The 25,864-nt window shown below is 42.4% G+C and overlaps 1 protein-coding gene across 6 annotated transcripts; it reads right to left on the reverse strand.

Annotated features, from left to right (window-relative positions):
* Positions 1–44: 44 nt before the first annotated feature.
* On the reverse strand, positions 45–25,864 carry LOC133477808 (protein arginine N-methyltransferase 8-B). Of its 6 annotated transcripts, none has more exons than XM_061772975.1 (11): positions 25,362–25,766; positions 19,826–19,974; positions 17,661–17,891; positions 14,672–14,827; positions 11,876–11,939; positions 9,873–10,015; positions 9,071–9,158; positions 6,528–6,643; positions 3,166–3,316; positions 1,561–1,682; positions 45–973 (listed from the first exon to the last, which is right to left on the reverse strand). In XM_061772975.1, exons 3-11 carry the CDS (start codon positions 17,739–17,741, stop codon positions 890–892), a joined length of 1,005 nt encoding a protein of 334 aa, XP_061628959.1. In that variant the 5' UTR covers positions 17,742–17,891; positions 19,826–19,974; positions 25,362–25,766; the 3' UTR covers positions 45–889. The 6 variants fall into 6 exon arrangements, with proteins under 6 accessions (XP_061628959.1, XP_061628958.1, XP_061628960.1 ...); XM_061772974.1 differs by lacking the exon at positions 25,362–25,766 and adding an exon at positions 20,933–24,045 and having other exon boundaries at positions 19,826–20,825; XM_061772976.1 differs by lacking the exons at positions 19,826–19,974; positions 25,362–25,766 and adding an exon at positions 25,775–25,864.

Below are 25,864 nucleotides of genomic sequence, written 5' to 3' on the forward strand. Positions count from 1 at the left end.
GTTTCAGTACAAGAGCAGTATTAAGGCCTTTACAATGATGAAGCTGATTTTGTGATATGTTTATTATTGTAGTTGTAGTTTGCAGTGGTGTAGAACTGCTCTGCATCATACAGCTCTTGTGCTGAATCACATTAGATTCTACACTAGTAGTTACTGAAGTAGCTGGTCAAACAATACCAAACACTGCCTGTTCAAACTTACAACATAGGGAACATAATATGGACTTTTGCAACACTTTCACCTTTGACACTGTCCATCATGTGAGGTATTAGTACACCAACTGTTTAACACATTACCTTTCACAAAATGCACACATACAAAGTAGTCCTGCTATTTGTATAGTTCCTGCAGCAGGTTTGTCCTTGGCTGTGGTGGTCAGAAGAATATATATATATAAATATATATATATATTTTTTTTTACTATTACTGAACATTAACTGATACAACTACAAACTAAATGGCTTATCTGATTGCCTGCACAAGGTCAAACACAACCAAATAAAAATATGCCACAAACAAAACATAGACAATACATGATTAAATTGACGTACAGCCACCTACCCACTGAGGTCCAAGTTATGGTGAAAAACAAACGACACAGATACAGCACTCCATTTCACCAACATGTACAGCAAGAATCTAACTCAGAACAAGTTAGAATTTATTATTATTTTTTTTTTCCAATTTTACATTCAAAGTTGTTTAACAGTCTGTGCCCATGGCTTCCTTGCTGACAGCATCCCTACCGAGTTGTGAATGGGGCCACTTCTCTTCCTCTGCCCCATCCTTCTGTCCTCGTCGCACCTTCTTCTGTGTGTCTGTGGTCCAGGAAGGGTATTTTGGCTTCCTCTTCTCCTCAGGTGTCCATATCCGCAATTTCCGCAAAAACCTAACGCATCTTGTAGTCGTGGACTATGGCTGCCTCGCACAGTTGTCCTTTAAAATCCAGTTCAAAGGTGAAGTCCAAGTCCCGCTGCAGACAGAGAGAAAAAAAGACAAGCAAATGTTTTACGTGAGAATACTGAAGTGAATGTGTGGTCACAATTTCAATTTGGTGGCGGCGGTGGGGCTCGCTCGGTGGGAGGGTGGAGGCGGTGGTCCGGTGCCCGTGCCCCCCCCGTTGTGGGTGGAGGGGTTGGCCTTCATCAATGTGCAGGCTCAGCAACTCCGTACACCAGCTGACTAACATGCATGTGATATGGTGTTCATTCATGAATAAGTTCGACAGACACGCTATCTACTTTAATTACGTGTGCTGGGACCACTAATAACAACCCAGGTTCTACTCACATATCAACTCACAGGTTCTTACAGGTGTTTAGACACTAAAAAAGAATCCCGCCACACCACTCGTTAGTAGCACTGCCTTGCTCATTTCCCCACATCATGTCCTGCCCTTTTCTTTCCTCTCTCATCTTGTTTTCTTGGTTATTACATGTCCTCACGGGCATATGCCCCCCCCCCAATCCACAAATAATAACACGATTTGACTGTTCTAATGTTACATGTGTTCAAATATCTAGACTGTCTCACTATTGTTCTGCTGTGGTTCTTACTTACTATATTTTTGTCATTCGGCTTCAGTGCAATGCTGCCAGTGATTTCCTCTCCTCTTCGCACAGTCAAGTAGTCCTCCAGGTAGAACACTGTCTGCTTCCAGTGGGTGTACGCGGCATCGGGAGCTGGGACGAAGTCGCACGCGCGGGCGTGCACACAAAATTAGATCTTGCTAAGGTTTTCTTTCACCAAACTCATCCAACTGTGCCAAGGATGGATTTCAAGGTGGCATCGGCATAGTGGTTAGCATGTCTGCCTCACAGTCAGAAGATCTGAGTTCAATTCTTCACTGGAACAGCTTTGTATGGCACGGAGAAGAAGACTCATTGACATTGACATCTACACTTATTGAGCACTGCTCTTGCTTCTTTTTGATTACTGTGTTTATTTTATAATTTTTTTTTTTTAAATGTGAGTGCATGTGTTTGTTTTGTTTGTATCACAGTGCCAAAACAATTCAGAACATGGTCTAGTGCGCTGACCACCCCTGACAATAGCTTGGCTGACATTCAAAATACGAAGTGCACTTGAATCACAATGTTCAGCCTGCTGTGTTGTGCGAATATATATTTTCTCTGGACTGTAAAAACAGTTATTTGCTTGTGATATTTGCCAATTGGGTCTTTGGTCAGCTCTTTCTCTCCTGTAAATCTCAGCTTCTCCTTGGTCAGGGGGAGAGTGTGGGCTTTCCATCTACTACATAGCAAGTTGTTAGTTGAGATTCTTATGTAGTGAAGGACACTTCAAAAAGTGCACTGGAAAAGTTACCTTTTTTCTTTTTAGAAATAGAGAGCCACTATTGCATTGTAGTTATGGTGAGTAATTTGCATTGGTGCAATATTTTTCGTCAACGTAAAATGAACAGGAGCTGCAGTTTCTACCAGCTGCATGTTATCCTATCGCCACTAGGGGTCAGTCTCATACCACACGACCAGGCAAGCCTTTATCACGCAGCGACAATTTAATTCAAAGAGCTTAGCAACAAACTTTACAAAGCTTATTATTGCGGTTGTAGTTTTTAGTGATGTATAGTTGCAGTGCACAATACTAAAAAGCAGTCTGTCTCTCCTGTGAAGCTAAATGAAGTAAACTAATATTAGAAACACTTCTCAGTTTCAATATAGTGTAGTGCAGTTTGATACTACTACTGCAAACTGCAAATGAAACGGCACACAAAGATTTAAACTAAACCCTTTTTGCCAGGGTCAGTCAAAGCTTATTAGTATTACTTTTGCAAAAAAAAAAAGAAAATAATGAAATAAAGCGCTTGAATTGGATATAACTGTAATTGTGCAAGTGGCTGGTCGGTATAATTGCGCCCATGTTCTTCTAAAGATTAGATAAAATCCAATGAGTCTGAGAAACGACCTAAAAATGTCTGGGGTCTCATAATTAAATTGTAGTTCAGCTAGAGTGCTGCAGATGGGAGACATTTATTGCATCTACCCTGCAGTGTTATCTTTTTGTTTGGGGGGGGGGGAGAGAGGAAACCGTCTTCTATTATTGTGCACTGGAAAACTGACCGACATTGATGAATTTATTTTTATTTTCAACAATGTCATTCCAACAATCAATGTCATTAAATTAGGTAAGGCTGAGCTACATTACCTGTGGAGAAACCGGTCTTTTTGTGACATTTGGTGAATTCGATGTTGAAATAGGTGACCAGTGCATGAATGTAGTCGTTTCTCTGGATCTGCAGGCAGAACGCTGATGTGAAAGAGAGGTCTTCAGTTTTCACCGTGTAGATGTCCACCTCCTGTGAGCAGAAAGAGACGGATCTCTCACATACACGCTAAACTCACACCCAATTCATCATACATCCCTATACCCATCCACTATTTGTTATAAGCGTGTAAGGGGTCAACTGGTCTGCTTATTCTGGTAAAAAAAAATAAAAATAATCAAGTTAGCAACATCCATCCATCCATTTTCTGAGCCGCTTCTCCTCACTAGGGTCACGGGCGTGCTGGAGCCTATCCCAGCTGTCATCGGGCAGGAGGCGGGGTACACCCTGAACTGGTTGCCAGCGAATCGCAGGGCACATAGAAACAAACAACCATTCGCACTCACAGTCATGCCTACGGGCAATTTAGAGTTTCCAATTAATGCATGTTTTTGGGATGTGGGAGGAAACCGGAGTGCCCGGAGAAAACCCACGCAGGCACGGGGAGAACATGCAAACACCACACAGGCGGGGACGGGGATTGAACCCCGCACCTCAGAACTGTGAGGCTGACGCTCTAACCAGTCGGCCACCGTGCCGCCAGTTAGCAACATATTTGTTCTAATATATATTATATACTATATTATATTTAAAAGTTATTATACCACTGTACCCTTAAGATCGTATATAAACAACACTTCATAGCTCATCGAGCCATTGTCTACACTGCTTATCCTGTTCAGGGTCAACAGGAAGCGGAGACTACGCCCTGGACGGCTCACCAGTCAATCGCAGGGCACAATAGAGACAGACAAACATTGACACTGTCGCTGAGTTGTACATGAACCACTACACCAGTAGTGACTGCATTGCACTGAAAAGGTGCCATATGTGTATCCTTTTAGCAATATTAGTGTAGATTGTATATTGGGGGACACAAATGGACTGCTACTTATATAACTATTTTCTAACAGTTCTTGCTAAAAGCCCAATAGTCAGTGATCCTGGCAGGGTCAGGGATCTGTTGGCCATCGGACTCTCCAGTTAACCAGCATGAGCTAGTACCTATTCCAAATTCAATGTGCTGGTATGATTTACTGTTATTTGTAAAACTGGTCGAGTTCCAGAGAGGACTGCAGTTCATCCCAAACTTTGACGCCAGTATCATGTCAGCAAGTGTCAAACTGGTTTGTTGCACTTTCATTACAAAGATATATTGACTGCAAGCCTGCTATTGGTTTTTGGTGCCAGATGATGTGTGCTGTAATGAATTGTATTTACTGCTACTAAAAACAAAGCAATATTAGCGTCGAATGTTCCTGATGTTTTTGATAAGTAGCAGCACATGCATTGTTTTCTCCTTCAACCCCAATGCCAATGAAGTTGGGACAATGTGTTAAACATCAATGAAAACAGAATACAATGATTTACAAATCATGTTCAACCTATATTTAATTGAATACACTACAAAGACAAGATATTTAATGTTCAAACTGATCCACTTGATTGTTTTTAGCAAATAATCATGAACTGCAGTATAACGTGGGTGCACGTAACAATTTTGGTCTGGTTCTCAAAGGAGTACCAGAGGTGTTCATTTTTTTCATGACCCATCAACCTCATTGGATGAACTTATGTCCGTTTGAAGACATATGTTAGTTAGACATATGTTAGTCTGAGCCAGTTAACAGCTGGTCAACAGCCTGTACAACGTTTCTACCAGATTCTAATTTGTTGAGATGTACCTGTCAATATTTGACAAAACTGCACTTTATAATCTTTGGAAAGCCAGAACTGTTGGTGTGGCGAGGTTTATTTTATAGGAAAATTTTATTTTCTAGCTGTATCAGTGTAAAACCATACTGTTGCCCGCAAATACTCACTTCTATCCTGAGTCTAGCCTCCGCTACTCTTTCCCATAACTTCATCAACTTTATTCCTCTATAGTTCCCACAGCTCTGCACATCACCCTTGTTCTTAAAAATGGGCACCAGCACACTTTTCCTCAGGCATCTTCTCACGTGCTAGAATTCTATTGAACACGCTGGTCAAAAACTCCACAGCCACCTCTCCTAGATGCTTCCATACCTCCACAGGAATGTCATCAGGACCCACTGCCTTTCCATTTTTTGTCCTCTTTAATGCCTTTCTAACTTCCCCCTTACCAATCATTGCCACTTCCTGGTCCACCACTCTTGCCTCTTCTACTCTCCCTTCTCTCTCATTTTCCTCATTCATCAACTCGTCAATACTTTCTTTCCATCTATCAAGCACACGACTGGCACGAGTCAACATATTTCCATCTCTATCCTTAAGCACCCTAACCTGCTGCACATCCTTTCCATCTCTATCCCTCTGTCTGGCCAACCTGTATAGACCCTTTTCTCCTTCTTTAGTGTCCAACCTGGCATACATGTCAACATATGCCTCTTGTTTGGCCTTTGCCACCTCTACCTTTGCCCTATGTTGCATCTCAATGTATTCCTTTCGCCTCTCCTCCGTCCTCTCGGTGTCCCACTTCTTCTTAGCTAACCTTTTTCCTGTTATGATTTCCTGTACTGTGAGGTTCCACCACTAATTCTCCTTCTCTCCTTTCCTGCCAGAAGATACACCAAGTACTCACCTGCCTGCCTCTCTGATCACCTTGGAATCATCATGTCAACCAACCCCCGAGATTTTGCTGTCATAGTGCCAACATTCAAAGTCCACACATTCAGTTCTAGGCTCTGTGCGTTCCTCTTCTCTTTCTGCCGAAGAACCCGCTTTCCACCTCTTCTTTTTCTTCGACTTCGACCCACGGTAGCTGAATTTCCAGCGGCGCCCTGCAGGTTGACGGCGCCGGTGGTGGATGTTGTTAACCCGGGCCACGACCGATCCGGTATGGAATTCTTTGGATGAACGCTCATATTTGTTCGGCAAAGTTTTAAGCCGGATGCCCTTCCTGACGCAAGCCTCTGCATTTATCCGGGCTTGGGACCGGCCGACAGTTTGCACTGGCTTGTGCCCCCCATAGGGCTGCGCTGCTATGTACTATGCATCAATACATTGGGTTTAATAAGTATGCCGAAATAACATCGCTCCTTATTTTGGTGAGTACATTTGGTCATTTTCAGTGTCCCATTAACAAAGTGGGGGCCAATTGAGAGCACAGTTCACCTTTTGCTAAGTCAGCTGGGATAGACTCCAGCCCCTACCTCGGTGACCATAAAACGGCTGAATATAAAATGGATGAATGAATGGATAATTCATTAGATTGATAGCTACAAGCCATTTTGTATTGGTAGTACATCAGAATTTTACCTACCTTGACCAGGCAGGAGTTGGTCACCACCTGTTTGGGGTCCACTATATCAACCAGAGGCTCCTTCATTGCCACATTACGGATACAAGTCATGTCGAAGCCATACACATTCTCCCACCCTTGAAAACAGTATAATTACTCAAGGATGTTAAACATTAAAACATGTCAAAATTATGCAAATAGATACTTGGCGATTCTTTTATTGTGTGTTGAAAAGCCAAGGGATATAAACATTGTTGAGCTATAGAGTGCAGCGAGAAAACCACAACAGGCTGGATTGCTCATCACTGAGTTTCTCAGAATGTAGCGCTCCCAATTCCTTGAGTTGGATCTCAGGGTTTGGAAGCAATTTGGTATAATTTGACACATAAAAGTCAGCCACTTTGTCAACATTAGCCTCTTGGAAAACTGATTTCACAATCCTTACATGAATGCAAAATACACTTATATATATTAATCATAGTAACAAACAACTGTAACTCATGAGCGGACATGATTTTGAGTAGGTGAAAATTTGCAGGTCACAGAACCTACAATGGTCTATATTAAAATTAATGATACTCTATTCCGTATAATAAGACAGTGCTTTCCTCAGAGTAGCAATAAATGAGCGCAGCATCTTGATCGAGTGCTGCATAAGGCCCCTTCTACCTCAGTGCAAAGGTCAAATGAGGCCATCTGCTCGCAGACGAAGACGAGTGCAGTTTGTGCACCACTCGTTTCAGTTCGCCCACGTGTGAAATTCACATTTACACGACTCCACTGCACTAAATAAATAAATAGTATCCAAAGAGTAAAAATATTCTGATGTCCCAGCAAAGCTCCGGGCTGGCTTAACCCAGTGACACTTCCACGCAACTAGCCGCACGCTGCAAATTGCATGGAATAAAATTAGCACGTATCATAGCCGTTACATAAAACGATACAGAAATAGTAAAAGTCAACATGCTTGCTTGTTATCTTCCTATATTGTACGTCCATCCGTTTTTGTGCCACCTCCTGTCTCAAGTTCGAAATATATTGAGCTGGAATTATATTTTATTATAGAAATTCTCCAAGGACGTTACGATTAAATTGTGTTGGAAATCCAAACAGGACATCATATGAAATTTGCTTGTTTAGAAAAAATAAAAATAATAATAATTTTAAAAAAAAAACAGTTCAGGGTGTACCCCGCCTCCTGCCCGATGACAGCTGGGATAGGCTCCAGCACGGCCGCGACCCGCGTGAGGAGAAGCGGCTCAGAAAATGGATGGACGGATGGATGGATGAATGGATGAATTTGTTTCAATCATGAATTTAAAAAAGGCTATCTTAACATAACAAAAACAATACAAATCCTTGCGTTAAGAATTTTTACAGTGTAAGTCTTCTTTCCCTCGTGAATACCAAGGGTCGGCTGTATTTTGCTTTACTAATTTTAGCTACATAATTCTTTTTTTATTGGATGATATTAGAGAGTTAGTAAAAGAACATTTGTTTTCAATTTATTTGTTTGTTGATGGTTATTGAGCAGGGGAAAGATGGCTACCATCTGAAACATCCCAGACACTACTGAACTCATTTTGCTGAGATGATTAAATCAAGATAAACATCATCACCTAGCATATTACATGAATTTTGACTGGCAGTTGAATAAAGGATCCTCCATGGAGCTTGGAGTTTTACAGCTGTTGTCGTTTAGTTGCAGAAGGTCTTAATTAGAACTTCAAATTATTTATGGTAAGTGATCTGCTTGTATGATGTATGGATCAGTATAACAATGGCTTTGGCAATATTCTATTGCTTTGTATCCAGAAGCAAACTTAACCCTCAGCGCTCCTTGTGATTTTGGACTCAGATGATACAGGACTGAGAGACTTGTTGACCAGTTTAAAAAAAAAAAAAAAAATCATGCATCGGACTGAAATAGCTGCACCCAGTTGACATTATGGGGATGTGCAAAGTTTTTTTTCTTTGTATCCACTCGCTTACTTGGTAGTATGCTAGCTATGGCGATAAGTACATTTTGAATCAGCTGAATTATATACACATAGATTAAAGTCCAGAAGTATTTGGACAGTGGCAGAGTTTTTTTTTTTTTCTTCTGTACACCACACAATTGATTTGAAAGAAAAAACAAAAAAAGCAAGATGTGGCAGTATGGTAGCACATTTGCCTTGCAAATGAGACATTCTAGGTTTGTTTTGCCACGCATATTTTGTCTGTGTTTGCATGGGTTTTCTTCAGCTACACGGACTTTCTTCCACATTACAAAAACATGCATGTTAGGTTAATTGAATATGTATTCTAAATTTTCCACAGACATATTTGCGAATAGTATGTATGTCTATACTGTATGCGCCCTGAAACTGACTGGCGACGAGTCCATCCAGGTTGTACTCTTGCCCAAAGTAAATAAATTGGGCATATTGCAAATAAAACATCTGTAATATCACTAATTCATAGTCAACACTTCAATCAGACTGTATTTGTTTTTGAAAACATCATGAAAACTGTTACTGTCTACATAAAGTTTTACCAAATTGTAACACACGCATACTTACAATGTATTTTGAAGTCTTTATACTGCCTGTCCTCGATGGCCAACACATACAAAGAGGCACGGTCAGGAAACATCAATCCACCCGGTTTCTTTTCGACAAATGGAGAAAAAGCACAGAAATGGTCACTTATAGCTGCAATTTGGAATACCTGTCCCTGGATTCGCAGTCATTCATCATCTAGTGCAGAGATTTTTCCTGCACAGAACACAGTTAAAAGTTTTCTTTGGATAAAATTAAAATGTACAGTATGTTTGTAACAGACGGCACGGTGGACGACTAGATAGGATATCCGCCTCACATTTCTGAGGACCGCGGTGCAAATTCGACCTTGCCTGCGTGGAGTTTGCATGTTCCCTTGACATTGTCGGGCTTGCCTCCACACACGGCATGGGCTCTGGTACCAGTCCTCTTGAAGGGGGGTTGGACTCTCTTGCAGAGTGGACGAGAGTCCCACTGTGAGAGGCGCTGAGCAAGGGTGGGTATACTTATTGCCCCCCCCCCGGCTCAGCGCCTGTACATCGGGGTTCACCCCGGCGGACGAGAGGCTAGCCTCCCTCCGCCTTCGGGTTGTGGGGGGACGGGCCCTGACTGTTGTTTGTGCCTATGCACCAAACAGCAGTTCAGAGTACCCGCTGGGGACTCCATCGTTCCGCTGGGGACTTCAATGCTCACATGGGCAATGATAGTGAGACCTGGAAGGGCGTGTGCGAGTGTACCACTCCACCATCAGTGACCCATACGCCAACTAATATATCCAAAACTAAAATATTTCAGTTAAATTGATGTCATGAAGAGTGTGTACCAGCCACTTGTCCCTGGCAAAGATGACCGTGTTCAGCATGGATTCGTAGAAGAGACAATAGCCCATCCACTCTGATATAATAATGTCAACCTTGTCCACCGGGAGCTCCACCTCCTCCACTTTTCCATTGATGATGGTGATCACTAAAACACACATTATAAAATCTCGTAAACATGTTAATTCTCTTTTTTTCCGTTATCTAAAAATCTTGAAACCATTATTATATTCATGGAAAATATTATATATACTATTCTGAAAGGAATGCATGCAGTTGTCAGCACAGGAGATATATAGGACTTCATGTGGAAACGTTTGCATATTCATGTGAGAAGGGGAAAAATGAAACCACAAAGATAGAGAGCGCTTATATGAAATGCGTACCAGTGTGGTGTTCTTGTGCAAATGTGTGGCCCAGCTGGAATTTCACCAAAGATCTTGTGAAGCTCTGGTCTGGTAGAGAGTAGCTGACTCTAGCTTTTGGTTGTTATGCTTGAACTTTTGGCGTCTTGATACAAAGGCGCATATTAATGACAGATGAACCCCACTACGCTTCAAGGTGATTGCTTTCTTTGTCTGAGATGTTCTCTTTTTCTATTACCAAGAACCCGTGTGCATGTCCATACTGTGGAAATATGATTTGGAATTGAATTCAGCCAAAATGCTGAGCAGTGAGATTCTATGAGTACGCTTGGCTCCATCCTTCTTGTGCTTCACTTTCTCCCATCTCTATGGGCTGCAACCATAACAACACAGTCATCAAAGAGCTCTTTTTCTAAAACACTATTAATTTATTTTGATTATACTAAAGATTATGATTCACCCAGACCTGCCCATTTTAAAAAGATTATTTTTGTCCTGATAAAACTATTCATTGGCTCAATATACACCACGTTCAACAAAATTAAAAGTCTGTGTGCCATAAAATTGCCATTCAGCATGTTTTGCGCTATTTAGTTTTCCAAGCATGCACCTTGTTGTTGTTGTGACTTTTGGTTTGTCCCATTAAGGGATATTATATATATCTTATATATATAAGAGCGCTATTAAAAGATTCTGCTCTTAAAATTAGAATATTGCTAGGTTCTCAGCATGACATCCACACTGTCAGAGAAGTAATTCATTTAACATTCATTAAATGCATTTATTTTTTAGGTTGTCGAATAGTGATTTAGTGATTGCAGTGATGTAGAACTGCATTGCATCATGCTGAGATATATCCTACTGGGATAAATTGGATTCCATAGGTACTGGATTTTTTTTTTCATGTGTATGTGGTAAACACGGGTCACAGTACTTGAGATATCAGTATGGTCCAAAGAATTTACATCTTTCTTCAACATTGATGAATGTGTGACATGTACCAATTTCACCACTAACTACAACACATGCAACCACTTCCCTTTTGTATCTAACTGCATATCGCATGACAAAACCAATGAACTACACTGTGGTTGTCTACAGCAGTGTTTCCCAGTTTTGAGACAGGGTACACATTTTACATTAGAAAAATCTCATGGTTTACCACCAAATAAAAATGTCACAAAAAGTATGAATGCCGAAATAATGATGATCTTGTCTCAAGCTAATCACGAGCTGACTTACTCGGTGTGAAATCTGGGCCTGTTTAATTGAACACATAGCTGGTATACTCGAAGGAAGCCATGACTTATTCTGTCGAAGGAACTGCAAAATGTGGATACACGTTTCTCTTACCTTCTGCCATCTAATGGAAGAGCATTTATTTGTTTTGCCTCTAAATGTACATTGCTGCCTGGTATAGATACTGTAGATAATTACTGGGAAAATGACATGAATTGGATCATTTTCTGTGACACACCTAAGGATCTCTCACAGCACCCTGGTTGGGAATCAACATCTATTCTACACAGCCATACAACCATTTAACTCTTGTATTGAAGTTTCAGTTATACACCGGTACCAATTAAGCTGTCTGACATAGACATAGATTGTCCATTATCATCGTAATGGAGAGTAGCTTTTACCGCTGTCAAGGTGGTTGGACTTGATGATCCTTTCTGAGTATTCCGAAATACTGGAACATTCAACCTGGGGGAGACAAGAAAAGAAAAAAAAAAAAGACTTTTTCAAAGAGGCCTGTCTGTCATTTAGAAAAGAGACATTATTTCAATTCACAGTTCTTGCAGGATTAGGAAGCATGAAGTTACATACTCAACTGTTCACTGAAAAAACAAAAAAAAACAAAAAAACAAAAAAATTTAACTGCACATTATCTTTCATCTCTCCGGGGTAATTTGGGAAGTGCTGCCATCATACGACAGGAGAGCCATCTGGTTGACATGAAGAAGACATCAGAAGAGGAAATAGATGTATGAAGTCTTGATATATTGTATTGAAAGTCATCGAGCTTGGACTCAATGAAAGCCTTTTGGAATGAATACATGGAAGAATGCCGTCTTTTGTTGGAAGGAACGAAACTGATAAGCGTAAGTATCTGTGAAGCAGACCGCAATAGAGATGTCCTCTTAGATAGTTTATTTCGAAAGAAAGATCAAACCTCCGCTTTGAAGTGTTCCCAAATGTGATTCTCCGCAATAATTCAAGACAGACAATCAACGTAAAGCAGAAATTTTTCTTTTTTTTTTTTACTTCATTCTAAAATTGCAACATTTATCTGTTAACAACTGAGATTTGAATCAGTGGTTTTGTGGCATATTTATAATACAATTGACTGATCAGCTTCTAAACAGCTTAGTGAATCAGTGCAGTTTTTGATGGCAGATTTTGGATTGACACTGCCAAAGATATACTGTATTTTTATTACCTCAGCTTAAAAGGATGTTTTGATTTACTCAGTGTATACAAGATTTTAAGACATTTTGTGTACAAATTAATTAATATTTTATTTTTACATGGCCTGTGTTTGGCTGGCGACCAATTCAGGGTGTACCCCACCTCTCGCCCAGAATCTGCGACCCCAGTGAGGATAAGCGCTACGGAAAATGAATCGATGGATTTTATTTTTACAGAGTAGTTAAATCTAGTAGTAAACAACCACACTGTGTCCAATATTTCGTTTGGATTGTTTTGGCCTTTTCATATTGTGATATACAATCATATTAAGTATCACAACAACACATAAATACTGTAGTATATTGAGTATTAGAAAATAAAGATGAAATATTTGATACATATTAGAAACACCTTTCAGTGCAGTGTTACACCACTGCCAAAACCATCACATAGTACATCCATCCATCCATCCATTTTCTGAGCCGCTTCTCCTCACTAGGGTCGCGGGCGTGCTGGAGCCTATCCCAGCTGTCATCGGGCAGGAGGCGGGGTACACCTTGAACTGGTTGCCAGCCAATCGCAGGGCACATAGGAACAAACAACCATTCGCACTCACAGTCATGCCTACGGGTAATTTAGAGTCTCCAATTGAACCCGGGTCCTCAGAACTGTGAGGCTGACGCTCTAACCAGTCGGCCACCGTGCCGCCTCACATAATACATATTATATTAATACCGCTCTGACAGTGACAGAAAAAACTAAACAATTTTTGGTTTGCTAGGAGTATTATACAAAAACTATAACTAAACGGATTTCCATTTAACCTTACAGAAGGGCAGCACGTGCATGCCAAGCATTACATTTGGGTGCAAATCTGGAGATAATGCTGGTTGAAGAATGCATTTCTCTTTTTGTTGTTTGTGAGTCAGTTCCTTTTTTGGTAGATCCTTGTCCATCTATTCTTAATTTCTTATGTCATTCACAATGAAACAGAACTGGCCTGCTACTATCATGACACATTTGTTCTGCAATGCACCCAGTAGATGCCACCATATACGGATTTAGCCCTATCCCGAAACAAGTTTGTTTCTGCTTTGGTTTCCTCGACTAATCGTTGGTTAAAAGTTTAAAAGTAAATAATATGTTATCATTTCACGACAAGATTCAAATGTAAAGCACATGTGACCTTATGGGATCAGAATTATATTGTGCATCTAGTGGACATATGGAATCCACAAGTGATTTATTTGCACTCCTGAATATCAATGATAGGATATGGTTCTGTTGGCCATTAGCCCAGCTTTTTCACCTCAATGGCCCATCTTTCATACAATGCTTCATTAATGTTTGAGTAGAGCGGTATGGGCCTTGTCTTTTGTGCAGACTGTCGTCTTCAAAAGTAGATGCAATCCCTCAAGTCATAGTTCCATTTTTGGGTGTGTTTGAGTGCAGCCAGATGGGCGTCAGTGACACACTCGTGACCTGAAGCAGAAACGTACAGTAAACGCTGCTCGACGGAGAGCGAGCAAGCGAGAGAGAGAAAACAAGAGACAAGGCAGAAGGAGAAAGGCAAATACACACGCAAATACATAATGTCAACCAGTACCTTACAACTCTCTTGACAATTCTAAGTTAATCATTCCTCCCCTAAAGCAAATATATACTCTCTGGCCCGGTCCCAAAATCGGATCCATGTGGTTATCCTGAGCTAGTGGTGTGTATCCTCAGACATGACCTGACTAACAATTACTTGTGCCCCTGGTTTGCGGTGACAGAGAGGGCTCTTAAATCGTGACTCCACGGCATGTGTACAGCCCTGAGAGGCCATAACACTTTTATCACCTTCCTGTGATACATCAGATTCCTCTAAGATTATAGCAAGCCTGACCCATGGTGCAGTGGTTCAAATATATGTCCAGAGATACAGGGGACATGTCACGCACAGAGCCATATACCGTACATGGATTTAGAGCCTGATGCTTTGCCACTATAAAGCGCCATTGTATATAGAAATATGCGGGACCTACCCCATACACATGCTTTGCTCCGGCTTTGGCTGCAAACATGGATAAGATCCCAGTGCCGCTTCCAACATCCAGAACTATTTTGTCCTTGAACACGTGCTTGTTGTGGTACATGGAATTACGGTAGGTAAGCGTCCTTACTTCATCCTTCAGCATCTCCTGGTTTAAATGTACAACAAAACATGGTCGGAAAGATGCTGTTGAGGATAACCTCTTGGGAAAGTGGCAATTTGTTTCCCTGAATTCAAAATATACAGTCTGACAACTGTGTTTGTGGATTTGCTGTGATGCAGTGAGTACGGAAAGTTTTCAGACCCCCTTAAATGTTTCACTCTTTATTATATTGCAGCCATTTGTTAAAATCATTTAAGTTCATTTTTTTCCTCATTAATTTACACACAGCACCCCATATTGACAGAAAAAAAACGTAATTGTTGAAATGTTTGCCGATTTATTTAAAAAAAAAAAAACTGAAATATCACACAGCCATATGTATTCAGACCCTTTCCTGTGACACTCATATATTTAACTCGGGTGCTGTCCATTTCTTCTGATCATCCTTGAGATGGTTCTACACCTTCATTGGAGTCCAGCTGTATTTGAGTATACTGATTGGACTTGATTAGGAAAGCCACACCACTGTCTATCTAAGACCTTACAGCTCACAGTGCATGTCAGAGCAAATGAGAATCATGAGGTCAAAGGAACTGCCCGAAGAGCTCAGAGACAGAATTGTGGCAAGGCACAGATCTGACCAAGGTAACAAAAAGAATTCTGCTACACTTAAGGTTCCTAAGAGCACAGTGGCCTCCATAATCCTGAAATGGAAGACGTTTGGGATAACCAGAACCCTTCCTAGAGCTCGCCGTCTTGCCAAACTGAGCAATCGGGGAGAAGAGCCTTGGTGAGAGAGGTAAAGAGGAACCCAAAGATCACTGTGGCTGAGGTCCAGAGATACAGTCGGGAGATGGGAGAAGGTTCTTCAAAGTCAACCATCACTGGACCTCCACCGGTCGGGGCTTTATGGCAGAGTAGCTCAACGGAAGCCTCTCATCAGTGCAAGACACATGAGAGCTGGCATGGAGTTTGCTAAAAAAAAAAACACCTGAAGGACTCCAAGATGGTTAGAAATAAGATTCTCTGGTCTGATGAGACCAAGATAGAAATTGTTGGCCTTAATTCAAAGTGACGTGTGGAGAAAACCAGGCACTGCTCATCACCTGTCCAATAGACTCCCAACAGTGAAGCATGGTGGTGGCAGCATCATACTGTGGGTGTGTTTTTCAGCTGTAGGGAAAGGGAGACTGGTTGCAAAAGAAGAAAAGATGAATGCGGCCAAGTACAGGAATATCCTGGGCGAAAACCTTCAAAAAGACAATGACCCTAAGCACACAGCTAAAATATCGAAGGAGTGGCTTCAGAACAACTCCGTGACTGTTCTTGAATGGCCCAGCCAGAGCCCCTACTTAAACCCAATTGAGCATCTCTGGAAAGCCCTGAAAATGGCTGCCCCCAACGTTCAACATGCAACCTGACAGAACTGGAGAGGATCTGCAAGGAGGAATGGCAGACGATCCCCAAATCCAGGTGTGAAAAACTTGCATCATTCCCAAAAAGACTCATGGTTGTATTAGCTCAAAGGGGTGCTTCTATTAAATACTGAGCAAAGGGTCTGAATACTTATGGCTATGTGATATATATTTTTTTTTAATAAATCTGCAAAAAATTCAAAAATTCCGTTTTTTCCCCTGTCAATACAGGGTGCTGTGTGTACATTAATGTGGAAAAAAATAACTTAATTTATTTTAGCAAATGGCTGCAATCAAACAAAGAGTGAAAAATTTAAGGAGGTCTGGATACTTTCCGTACCCACTGTATATGCACTTTGTGTTTTTGTATTGTATCTAAGGTTTTACAATACAAATCAATAAAAACGTGTTTCAGGGAAACTCCCATGAGCCTTTGGGCTCAATCTACCCATTTCTGCCTTTTCTCTTCATCTCATATTGTGAGGTGTGGTCAGAAAGGACATAAATGTATTTGACTTTGCTCCTAAATCATTAGAAAAAAAAGCAGCGACATCACAGGTCAGACTCAGTTCACATCCACTTTTAGTACCGCCTTGAATAATTTCTGAAGTCTCTTCTAATGAATTCCACTGATCGCTGCAGGAAAAGGCTAGCATTTATTTCCATTAGAAGGAAAACAAGGATTTTGATAGGCGTAATAATGATGTGATATCAAGTGGGGTATTTTGTTTTAGTAATGTGAGTTACAGCTGGATGAAATGGATGTTCTGAGTCATTTGTAATTGTTTGTATTGGTTCTGTTACATGTCATTTTACATTTTTGTTAGGTTTATGTTCATGCTTTTCTGCAGTGGCTTCTCACGACCATTTGTTTGAAGATCGGATGCATTTATGGCGTTACATTTTCAAGTTAAGCGGTCAGTGCCGTGGTAGATTCTGAATAGTGTTCACTATCAGTAGTGGTGGCAGTGCTGTAGTGGTAACGCGGTAGTGAGCGATAAGCAAACTGAGTTTTCAATATGCATAACTACAACCTACAGAACAAGAGTGAAAAAGTATTGCCCTGCAAACCAAAACAGAAGTTTAGGGTGTGTTTGCCTTAACAGAGGTCTGCGCTCCTCTGATTCCAGTATACAGTGAACCAAAGAATGCCATACTGTATTTGCGGATTTTGCGGGGAACCTAAAAACTCACTTATTTTTGTTTTTGTCTTTGTGTTCAGACCAAAGCAATAAAAGTCCTGCTTTGCCACCCACTTGTGGCATCTTGGTGCCAAGCAACAATGTTAAAGTGAGTTGAGTAGTTTTAATTAGACAAAAGTAAAAAGTTCCCAAAGAGACCATTTTCTTGCGGTTTCACCTTTCACAAGCTCCATGTGTACGTGTACATTCTACTGTCTAACACTGCAGCAGAGGGACAACTGATCAGTCTATTGTGTGCTACAGTAGGATGTATCAACGTACCTCGTGGATACCAAAGTGGGCATAAGAGTCAAAGTAGTAGTCTTTTGAGGTCATCTCTTCAGGATTACACAGCTTTCCCATCTTGCCCCGTCCAGGGCAGCTGGGAAGGCTAGCAGCATGTGGTGTGTGTGGTGGGAGAAGAGGTCTTGGGGTGGGCTGGACGGAAGGCACAGGCTTTGGCAAAGAGGTTGGCTGAGCCGACTGTGATGCAATGATGCGGACTGGCTGTTGCTGTTATAGAAACAGTAGATCAAAATTACTCCCAAAAGATGCCGCTTTACGATTTTAGGAATGCACTTTCAAATACTTACAAAATACTTATAACATTAAAATAAACAGTGTGGATCTGGTAAGAATTGACTGTTATTGTTTTAGATTAATCATGTCATATCCTTTCCTAAGCTCAACTGACAGTTGGCTGCTCCATGTGGCAGTTGAGTCAGTCCAAACAGTTCGACAGTTCTGGGGCATACTCTGATCTCCACCTGGAAGTCAGCCTGTCTGTCAGCACAAGGCAATAAATTGTTGTTCTATATAGAAGGTATACTCACAATGCCCTCATTATCTTCTCTAAGGCCTGCTGGGAAGGCTGTATCTGACTGTGCATTTGTAAGTGAATGCAACAGAGCCAATGATGAAGATACGGATTCAGTGAATAGGTAAGTCATTCTAGTATTGACACCTCTTCTGACCTTAATTGATACCAGTAACATAAGCTGTACATTTTCAGCACAAAAGGGTCCAGAGACAAAACCCCAAAATTAAAGATAAGGGATTGCTTTCATTCAACATGGTGAAATTGTGGTTTGCATGTCCATTGGTTACCTCAAAGCTGGAAGAAACGTGTTTGAATCTCTTTTGGCATCGTTATGTTTTCCTTCCACATCTCATTCACAGTTTTCTTAGGTTAACTGAAGCCTATACCTAGTGCATACTGTAGGTGTGAATGTGACTCAATGGGCTGAATGGTTGTTTGTCTTTATGTGCCCTGAACTTGAATGGCAACCTGCCTCATGCCTGAGCTGGGATAGGCTCCAGTTACCTGCAACGCCAATGAAGACAAGTGCTGTAGGAACTGCATGAATGGGTTGCTCATTATATATGTGGTTTGTTGACATTCATAATGCACCATCAATGTTTAGTCATGCCAAGCTTGCCAATTTGAAATGTATTCAATTCAGTAAGGTCCCAGCAACTCCAAATTTAAAGGGTACAGATGGGAAGACAGACAACAATGTATGAAAAGGTTGACCTTAGTAAGATAAATATGAGGGGTTCATAAATCATGCAAAATCAATACGTTAATAGTAGCTGCTTATTACATGTGTGCCAATTTATCCTACTGCCACGACATGGAAGTACTTGCCTCTCAGCACTTGTACTGCCCATTATCTGTTTCTCTTATCCTCTGAAGGATGGCAGGATTGCGCTCCTCTTGCAATGTAAAAATCAATCAATCATCCATCCATTTTCTACACCGCTTATCCTCACCAGGGTCGCGGGTATGCTGGAGCCTATCCCAGCTAACTGCGGGCAGGAGGCGGGGTACACCCTGAACTGGTTGCCAGCCAATCGCAGCATATATAAACAAACAACCATTCGCACTCACATTCATACCTATGGACAATTTAGGACAATTAACCTACTGTGCATGTTTTTGGGATGTGGGAGGAAACCGGATTACGTGGGAAAAACCCACGCAGGCACGGGGAGAACATGCAAACTCCACACAGGCATCCTCAAGCATGTAAGTGGCGAGTAATGATGAACAACAGTTATGCAAATAATGCAGAGTGACGAAGCTACAACAATGAGTATGGAAATAATGTAAAAATGTCCCAACAAAGATTGGCAAAATTGGCAACATTGTCACGATATATAATCGTATGGTATTGGACTGGACCCAAAAGCAGACTGAGGCGGAGGGGATAGAGGAGAATGGTTTATTTAGAAGTAGCTTGAGGTTAGTATGTCCAACGCGTGAGGGTAATCCGAAGGAGCAAGGAACTGACAGGAGGTGGGAGCGTGGGCAGGTGGACGAGCTTGACGAGCTTGACGGCGTGGTTGGAGTGGGCAGCGAAGCGGGAGACACGGGAGGAATGCTGGAAGCGGAGAAGGACACAAGAGAATAAGTACTAGTGCGGATAGCCAGGTAATCAACTTACAAACAGGAAGAGTAGTCTCGAGAGTCAGCCTGTGTACCACGAATGAGTGGGAATACTCTGACACCGGATCTCTGGGTCAGGCAGGCTTAAATGCAGGCAGTGATGAATACTTATTGGGAACAGGTGCGCGGGCAAGGAGGCGGTGATTGCTGGAAAGACAGAGAGAGAGAGAGAGAGAGAGAGAGAGGAAAGCGAGGCACAAAGCGCCACCCAAGCTCCAAAAAGGCAACTGCAGGGCACAGATCATGACAAACATGTTACATGTCACAATGGAATTGTAAGTTAACTGTTTAAGAAGTTAATGGAAAGAGGGAAGAAGCTATTGTAATGTCTGCGGGCTTTAGTGTGCATTGTTCCATAGCGCCTACATGAGGGAAGGAGCTGGAAAAGTTCAACCAGGATGTGTGTGTGCGTGTGTGGGTGGGAGGAGGGTGGTTCAGGAGAATTTTATCTGCCTTTGTCTTACTTCTTGCACCATGCAAGTCCTCAAAAGTGGGAAGGGGTGTACCAATAATCTTTTCAACAGTCCTAACTGTCCGTTGCAGTCGGATTTTGTTTTTCTTTGTAGCAGCACCAAACCAGACTGTGATGGAAGAACACAGGACTGATTAAATGACCGCTGTGTGGAACTGCCTCAACAGCTCCTGTGGCAGGCCTTGCTACCTCAGCAGCCGCGGGAAGTAGTCTTCTGCTGGGCCTTTTTCAGCATGGAGTTGATGTTGGCCTCCTACTTCAGGGTCCTGAGAGACTGTAATTCCCAGGAACTTGAAAGTCTCGACGGTTGACACAGGGTAGTTGGACAGTGTGAGGGGCAGCTGTGGCGAAGGATGTTTACTGAAGTCCAGGATCCTCTTTACAGTCATGAGCGTGTTCAGCTCCAGGTTGTGTTGGGTGCACCAGACTACCAACTCCTCCGCTTCCTGTTGATTTGCAGACTCGACATTGTCTTTGATGAGGCCGATAACAGTAGTGTCGTCTGCAAATTTCAGGAGTTTGACAGCTGGGTGATTTGAGGTGCAGTCGTTTATGTGGAGATAAAAGAGCAGCTGAGAAAGGGGCCTTGGTGATGATGGTGTGTGTGAATTAAGTAGTTTCCCCCAGTCTCACCTGCTGTGTCCTCCCGTCAGGCTGCTTAAAATCCTCTGATAGATGGCTGGCGGACGCTGATCTAGAGGAGCTTGGAGGACAGGAACTCAGGGATAATGGTGTTTAACGTAGAGTCGAAACCCACAGACATGATCCTCGCGTAGGTCTCTATGCCGTCGAGGTGTTCCAGGAATTGCAGCCCCATGTCGAATGCGTTATCCACCAACCTATTTGCTCGGTAGGCAAACTGCATGCAGTCCAGCAGGGCTACTGTGACACTCTTTAGGTGGTGCAGCAGGAGGCTTTCAAAGGACTTTGTGACAGACAGATGTCAGGGAAATGGCCGTGTAGTCATTCAGACCAAAGATTGCAGGTTTCTTGGGGTCTGGAATAATGGTGTTTGAAGCAGGATTGGACTTCACACAGTTCCAAAGATCTATTGAAAACTGATAATAACAGGGCATCAACCACATCACCAATTACAAAGGCAGTAACCAAGCATTTGTAAAAACCTATGCCACGCTGGCTGAAGAACTCAACGGTTTCTTTGCCCGCTTCGAGGCTCGCTGGCACTCAACAAATTCATTAGCAAGAACACAACCCCACAAACAGCACACTGGTATTCAGGATCATGCAGTGAGACAGGCGCTGAGGAAAGTGAACCCCAAGAAAGAAACTGGCCCTGATGGAGTACCTTGGAGGGTATTCTGAGTCTGTGCCGATGAAGTTACTGGTTTCTTCACTAGAATCTTCAACCTGTCCCTGTCACAAATCATCATCCCTTTATGTGTAAAGTCATACATTTTTGTCCCTGTCCCCAAAACGCCAGCAGTGGTCAGCCTCAATAACTGGAGCTCTGTTACGCCCAGGCAGGTGTCAATGAAGTGTTTTGAGAGACTAGTTTCGCATCAGGTCCTCCATGCCCACATCTTTCGGCCCCCGCTAGTTTGCTCACAGAGCAAACTGCTCCACCGAGGGCACTATCAGCATAGCACTGCACACTGCACCGAGCCACAGAACTGGGGGAAGTACACCAGGATGTTCTTCATAGACTTCAGCTCTGCCTTTAATACAATTATTCCAGAGATTCTGGTGAAGAAACTGCCTCACCTGGGCATGTCAACATCCATCTGCCACTGAATTAAGGGCTTTTTAACAAACTGCCTACAATTGGTCAGAATTTGAACCCACATATGGGAAATGGACAATAGCTATAGGTTTGTTGTTCTATAAGCAGGGGTGCACATTCAATAAGTGGTGCACAGGATTGCATGAGCACCAAGCACTGTGAATATTAAAAGCACATCGTACCCAAATGTGTCAGTGCGCATTTGCCTACCAAGCATTTTGCACTTTTTGGGGGCGGCGGAGGGAGCAGAGAGGTTGATGGGGCAAGAGTAGTGTTTTCATTTGTGAACGAGGGGGGGTTTGGTGCCCGGCCGGTTTTGAGGTGCCTCGGTGGGGCCGGTGCACCACCCTGGGTCCCTCAGTGTGGGTGGTGTCCCATCCACTGGGCCACTCTCTGGTGGGCCCCTAGGCCTGACTCCGCCTATCGACTGGGTGGGCTGGGGTCCTTAGGCCCGGCAGTGCAGGTGCAGCAATTACAGGTCACTTCTGAACGTTATTGTGCATGCGAGACAATGTCAATTTCCTTGTCCTGTCTTTTGTTGTCTTCTCTTTGTCTCTTTGTCTCTTTGTCTCTTTCACTCTCTCTCCACTTTGTTTATTTCTGTCACTCCCCTTTAAACTTTGTTCTGTCCGACTGAAATTTTCAATAAAAATCCATCAGAATACAAAGAACCACAGTGGCAGCTTAAAAACTCCACTGTGCCACAGGGGGGTAGTTGCTAGAATGGTCAGAAAAGTTACTAAATACGGCAACAATATCTAATTTGGGAACACTTAAGACAAGTCATTGCTCGTTTGCTTGCACTGCAGACACACGTGCACATGAAAATAAAAGCAGCGCATACTTTGTTTTATTTTGACTTCATAAAGGCTGCGAGGTCAGAGACTGTGGATGGGCTCTTTTTTTCGTGACTGGCATAAATCCGGCACAGCAGGGAGGGGGGTTAGACCAGGTTTTGGTAATTTCGCAGACGCGCACAAGTCAGTGTGTTGAGAAAAAGGGCGGTCTATGCCACTGTGGGAGGGAAAACAGCCGACTTGACTTGCCGCTTATTAAAGCGGTTCCTCTCATTCCCTTTAAATGCGGCACAATGACAGCCTCGCATGGCGACATCTCTGCGAAGAAGGCGTACTGTTCCATGAGTGACTGGAGCATTGTCACTGCCCTTTACTGGTGTGGCAACAAACAACGTGAGCGAGTACCCTTATTAAAGACAGAATGAGCAAGTGATAACCGCTGGCAACTGAAATATGTCAATGAACCTCATGTATCTATCCCCACCACGATTGTTTCTGTCAGTCAAGATATGTACGCCAGTTTTTGCGCTCTGTCGCAGCTGTCCAAACTTCACTATTCACATCCATTTTCTACACAGCTTGTCGTTATTGGGGTTGCGGGTGAGTTGGAGCCTATGTCAGCTGACTTTAATAAGAGAGGCGGGATAAACCCTGTACTGGTCAACCACAGGGCACCACCATTTACAGATACACTGAATTGTATTCACCGTTCAACTTATGAGGTTCCACTGTATCAAATATTATAAATATAAATAAATAAATATAAATATTATAGCAAATAATCATGTACTTAGAATTTTATGGCTGCAACACGTTAAACAGTAAATACAGTTCGGCGCTACATCCGCAATTGCAACTTGAAACTCTACTATGCAAAGCAAAAGCCATTTATCAACAACACCCAGAAACGCCGCCGGCTTCTCTGGGCCCGAGATCATCTAAGATGGACTGATGCAAAGTGGAAAAGTGTTCTGTGATCTGACGAGTCCAAATTTCAAATTGGTTTTGGAAATTGTGGACGTCGTGTCCTCCAGGCCAAAGAGGAAAAGAACCATCCGGACTGTTATGGACGAAAAGTTCAAAAGCCAGCATCTGTGATGGTGTGGGGCTGTGTTAGTGCCAATGGCATGGGTAACTTACACATCTGTGAAGACACCATTAATGCTGAAAGGTACACACAGGTTTTGCAGAAACATATGCTGCCATCCAAGCAACGTCTTTTTCATGGACGCCCCTGCTTATTTCAGCAAGACAATGACAAACCACATTCTGCATGTGTTACAACAGCGTGGCTTTGTAGTAAAAGAGTGCGGGTACTAGACTGGCCTGCCTACAGTCCAGACCTGTCTCCCATTGAAAATGTGTGGCGCATTATGAAGCGTAAAATACGACAACGGAGACCCCGGACTGTTGAACAGCTGAAGCTGTACATCAAGCAAGAATGTTAAAGAATTCCACCTACAAAGCTTCAACAAATTCTAAGTTAATGATTATTTGCTAAAAACAATAAAGTTGATCAGTTTGAACATTAAATATCTTGTCTTTGTCGTGTATTCAATTAAATATAGGTTGAACATGATTTGCAAATGATTGTATTCTGTTTTTATTTATGTTTAACACAACTTCCCTACTTCATTGGAATTGGGATTGTATAATCAAAGCAATCATACAAGCATAAGTCAATTTAAAAAAAAAGACATTCCCTCCCCCCACAAAAGAGCCATATATACTTCCTTTTTAAAGCGGTGTAGCGGTTTACAATAACCTGTGCTACATTTATTGACCTTTTGGCTTGCATACATAGTCAGAGGATAGATAGATAGATACAGGATGTTCGAAGCAAGCTCTTTCAAATTATCCAGTGATCCATCTGCAAGGGTACCGCAGTACCTTGGACAGCGCTATAGGAGGTCCATTGAATAGAGGTGCAACATTAAGCAACTGTACAGTAATTGTTATAAATCCCATTAGATATGTGAAGTTTCTAATATCTTTCTAATAAAAGAACAGCTCTCTGATAGTGTCAATAAAATCTGATGTATATGATTATTTGTGTAAGGGCTGAATGTCCGATACATTGCATTGGTACATGTGTGTCCAATGGTAAATATTATTTTTAAAGATCCTGCGAGGTGTGGCGTTTTTTTTTTGTATTTTTTTTTTTTAATGACCAGCAGCTCAATGTGTCAAAAAAAAATAAATAAAAAGCGAGAGCAGTGCATTGATGACTTTTTGGGAGCTGTACCATGTTCCTCATGCTGAAACCCCTGTGGACCCCTACAAATCCCAGACAGCAAGACGAGCACGATGTAGACCGGACGATGCAGCTCCTGTGAAGGATGGACAGCACTTGTCTATTGGAGGTTTTGTTAAAAAAAATAAAAATAAATACTAGATACCACATATTGCTCGAGATGCAACTTTCCAGCCGGAGGCAGGACCTCCTGATCAGGACAAATGTGTGCGTCAAGAGTCCTTACACAAGAAAAAGAAATGGGGGGAAAAAAGCCACTTAGTGACTTACCTCAATGCTCTCGGAATCCGCCATTTTTCTCCTGAGGAGCACGCAACGGGACGAGTGCTTAATTCCCATAAGAAAATGTGTTTTTATACTTGACAGGTGAGAAAACGGCTTGCACCTCCCGCGTTCCGTGATGTGTCATTGAAAAGTCGTCATTTCACTCCGACTTGTTGCCACGAAGTCGTGCAGATTCCACGGCGCAAAAGTTTGCCATCCACCGGTGTTCTTTCTCACGGCAAGAGGCGAGAAACCACGAGATGAAATGAAACCACGTCAGCGGCACCCAGTCCCATGATGATCAGGTGCGCGCGAGACGTGCGGGGAGCCGCGAGGCACATGGCAGTCAATGCCAAACCCCACTTTGACGGATTTCACCACCGCAACGTTGCTTCTAAAAATAGTAACAGTGCGGTTACCTCACACAGCGCACGTACCCGCACCGCATGCACGGAAATCTGATGAGTGCGCGCTTTGAAGCGTGTGCCGTCGTACGGGTCTGCAGACTC

Source organism: Phyllopteryx taeniolatus, chromosome 5, assembly GCF_024500385.1.
Source record: "Phyllopteryx taeniolatus isolate TA_2022b chromosome 5, UOR_Ptae_1.2, whole genome shotgun sequence".
Taxonomy (NCBI): Eukaryota; Metazoa; Chordata; class Actinopteri; order Syngnathiformes; family Syngnathidae; genus Phyllopteryx; species Phyllopteryx taeniolatus.

Coding starts and splice junctions, on each gene's coding strand:
- LOC133477808 (XM_061772970.1), bottom strand. CDS start 25,430: ATGGGAATTAAGCACTCGTCCCGTTGCGTGCTCCTCAGGAGAAAAATG. Junction 11,940..14,671: donor GAGCAAAGCATGTGTATGGG/GTAGGTCCCGCA, acceptor TGTCTCCCCCAG/GTTGAATGTTCCAGTATTTC. Junction 9,159..9,872: donor TTGCCAGGGACAAGTGGCTG/GTACACACTCTT, acceptor TTTGTCGAAAAG/AAACCGGGTGGATTGATGTT.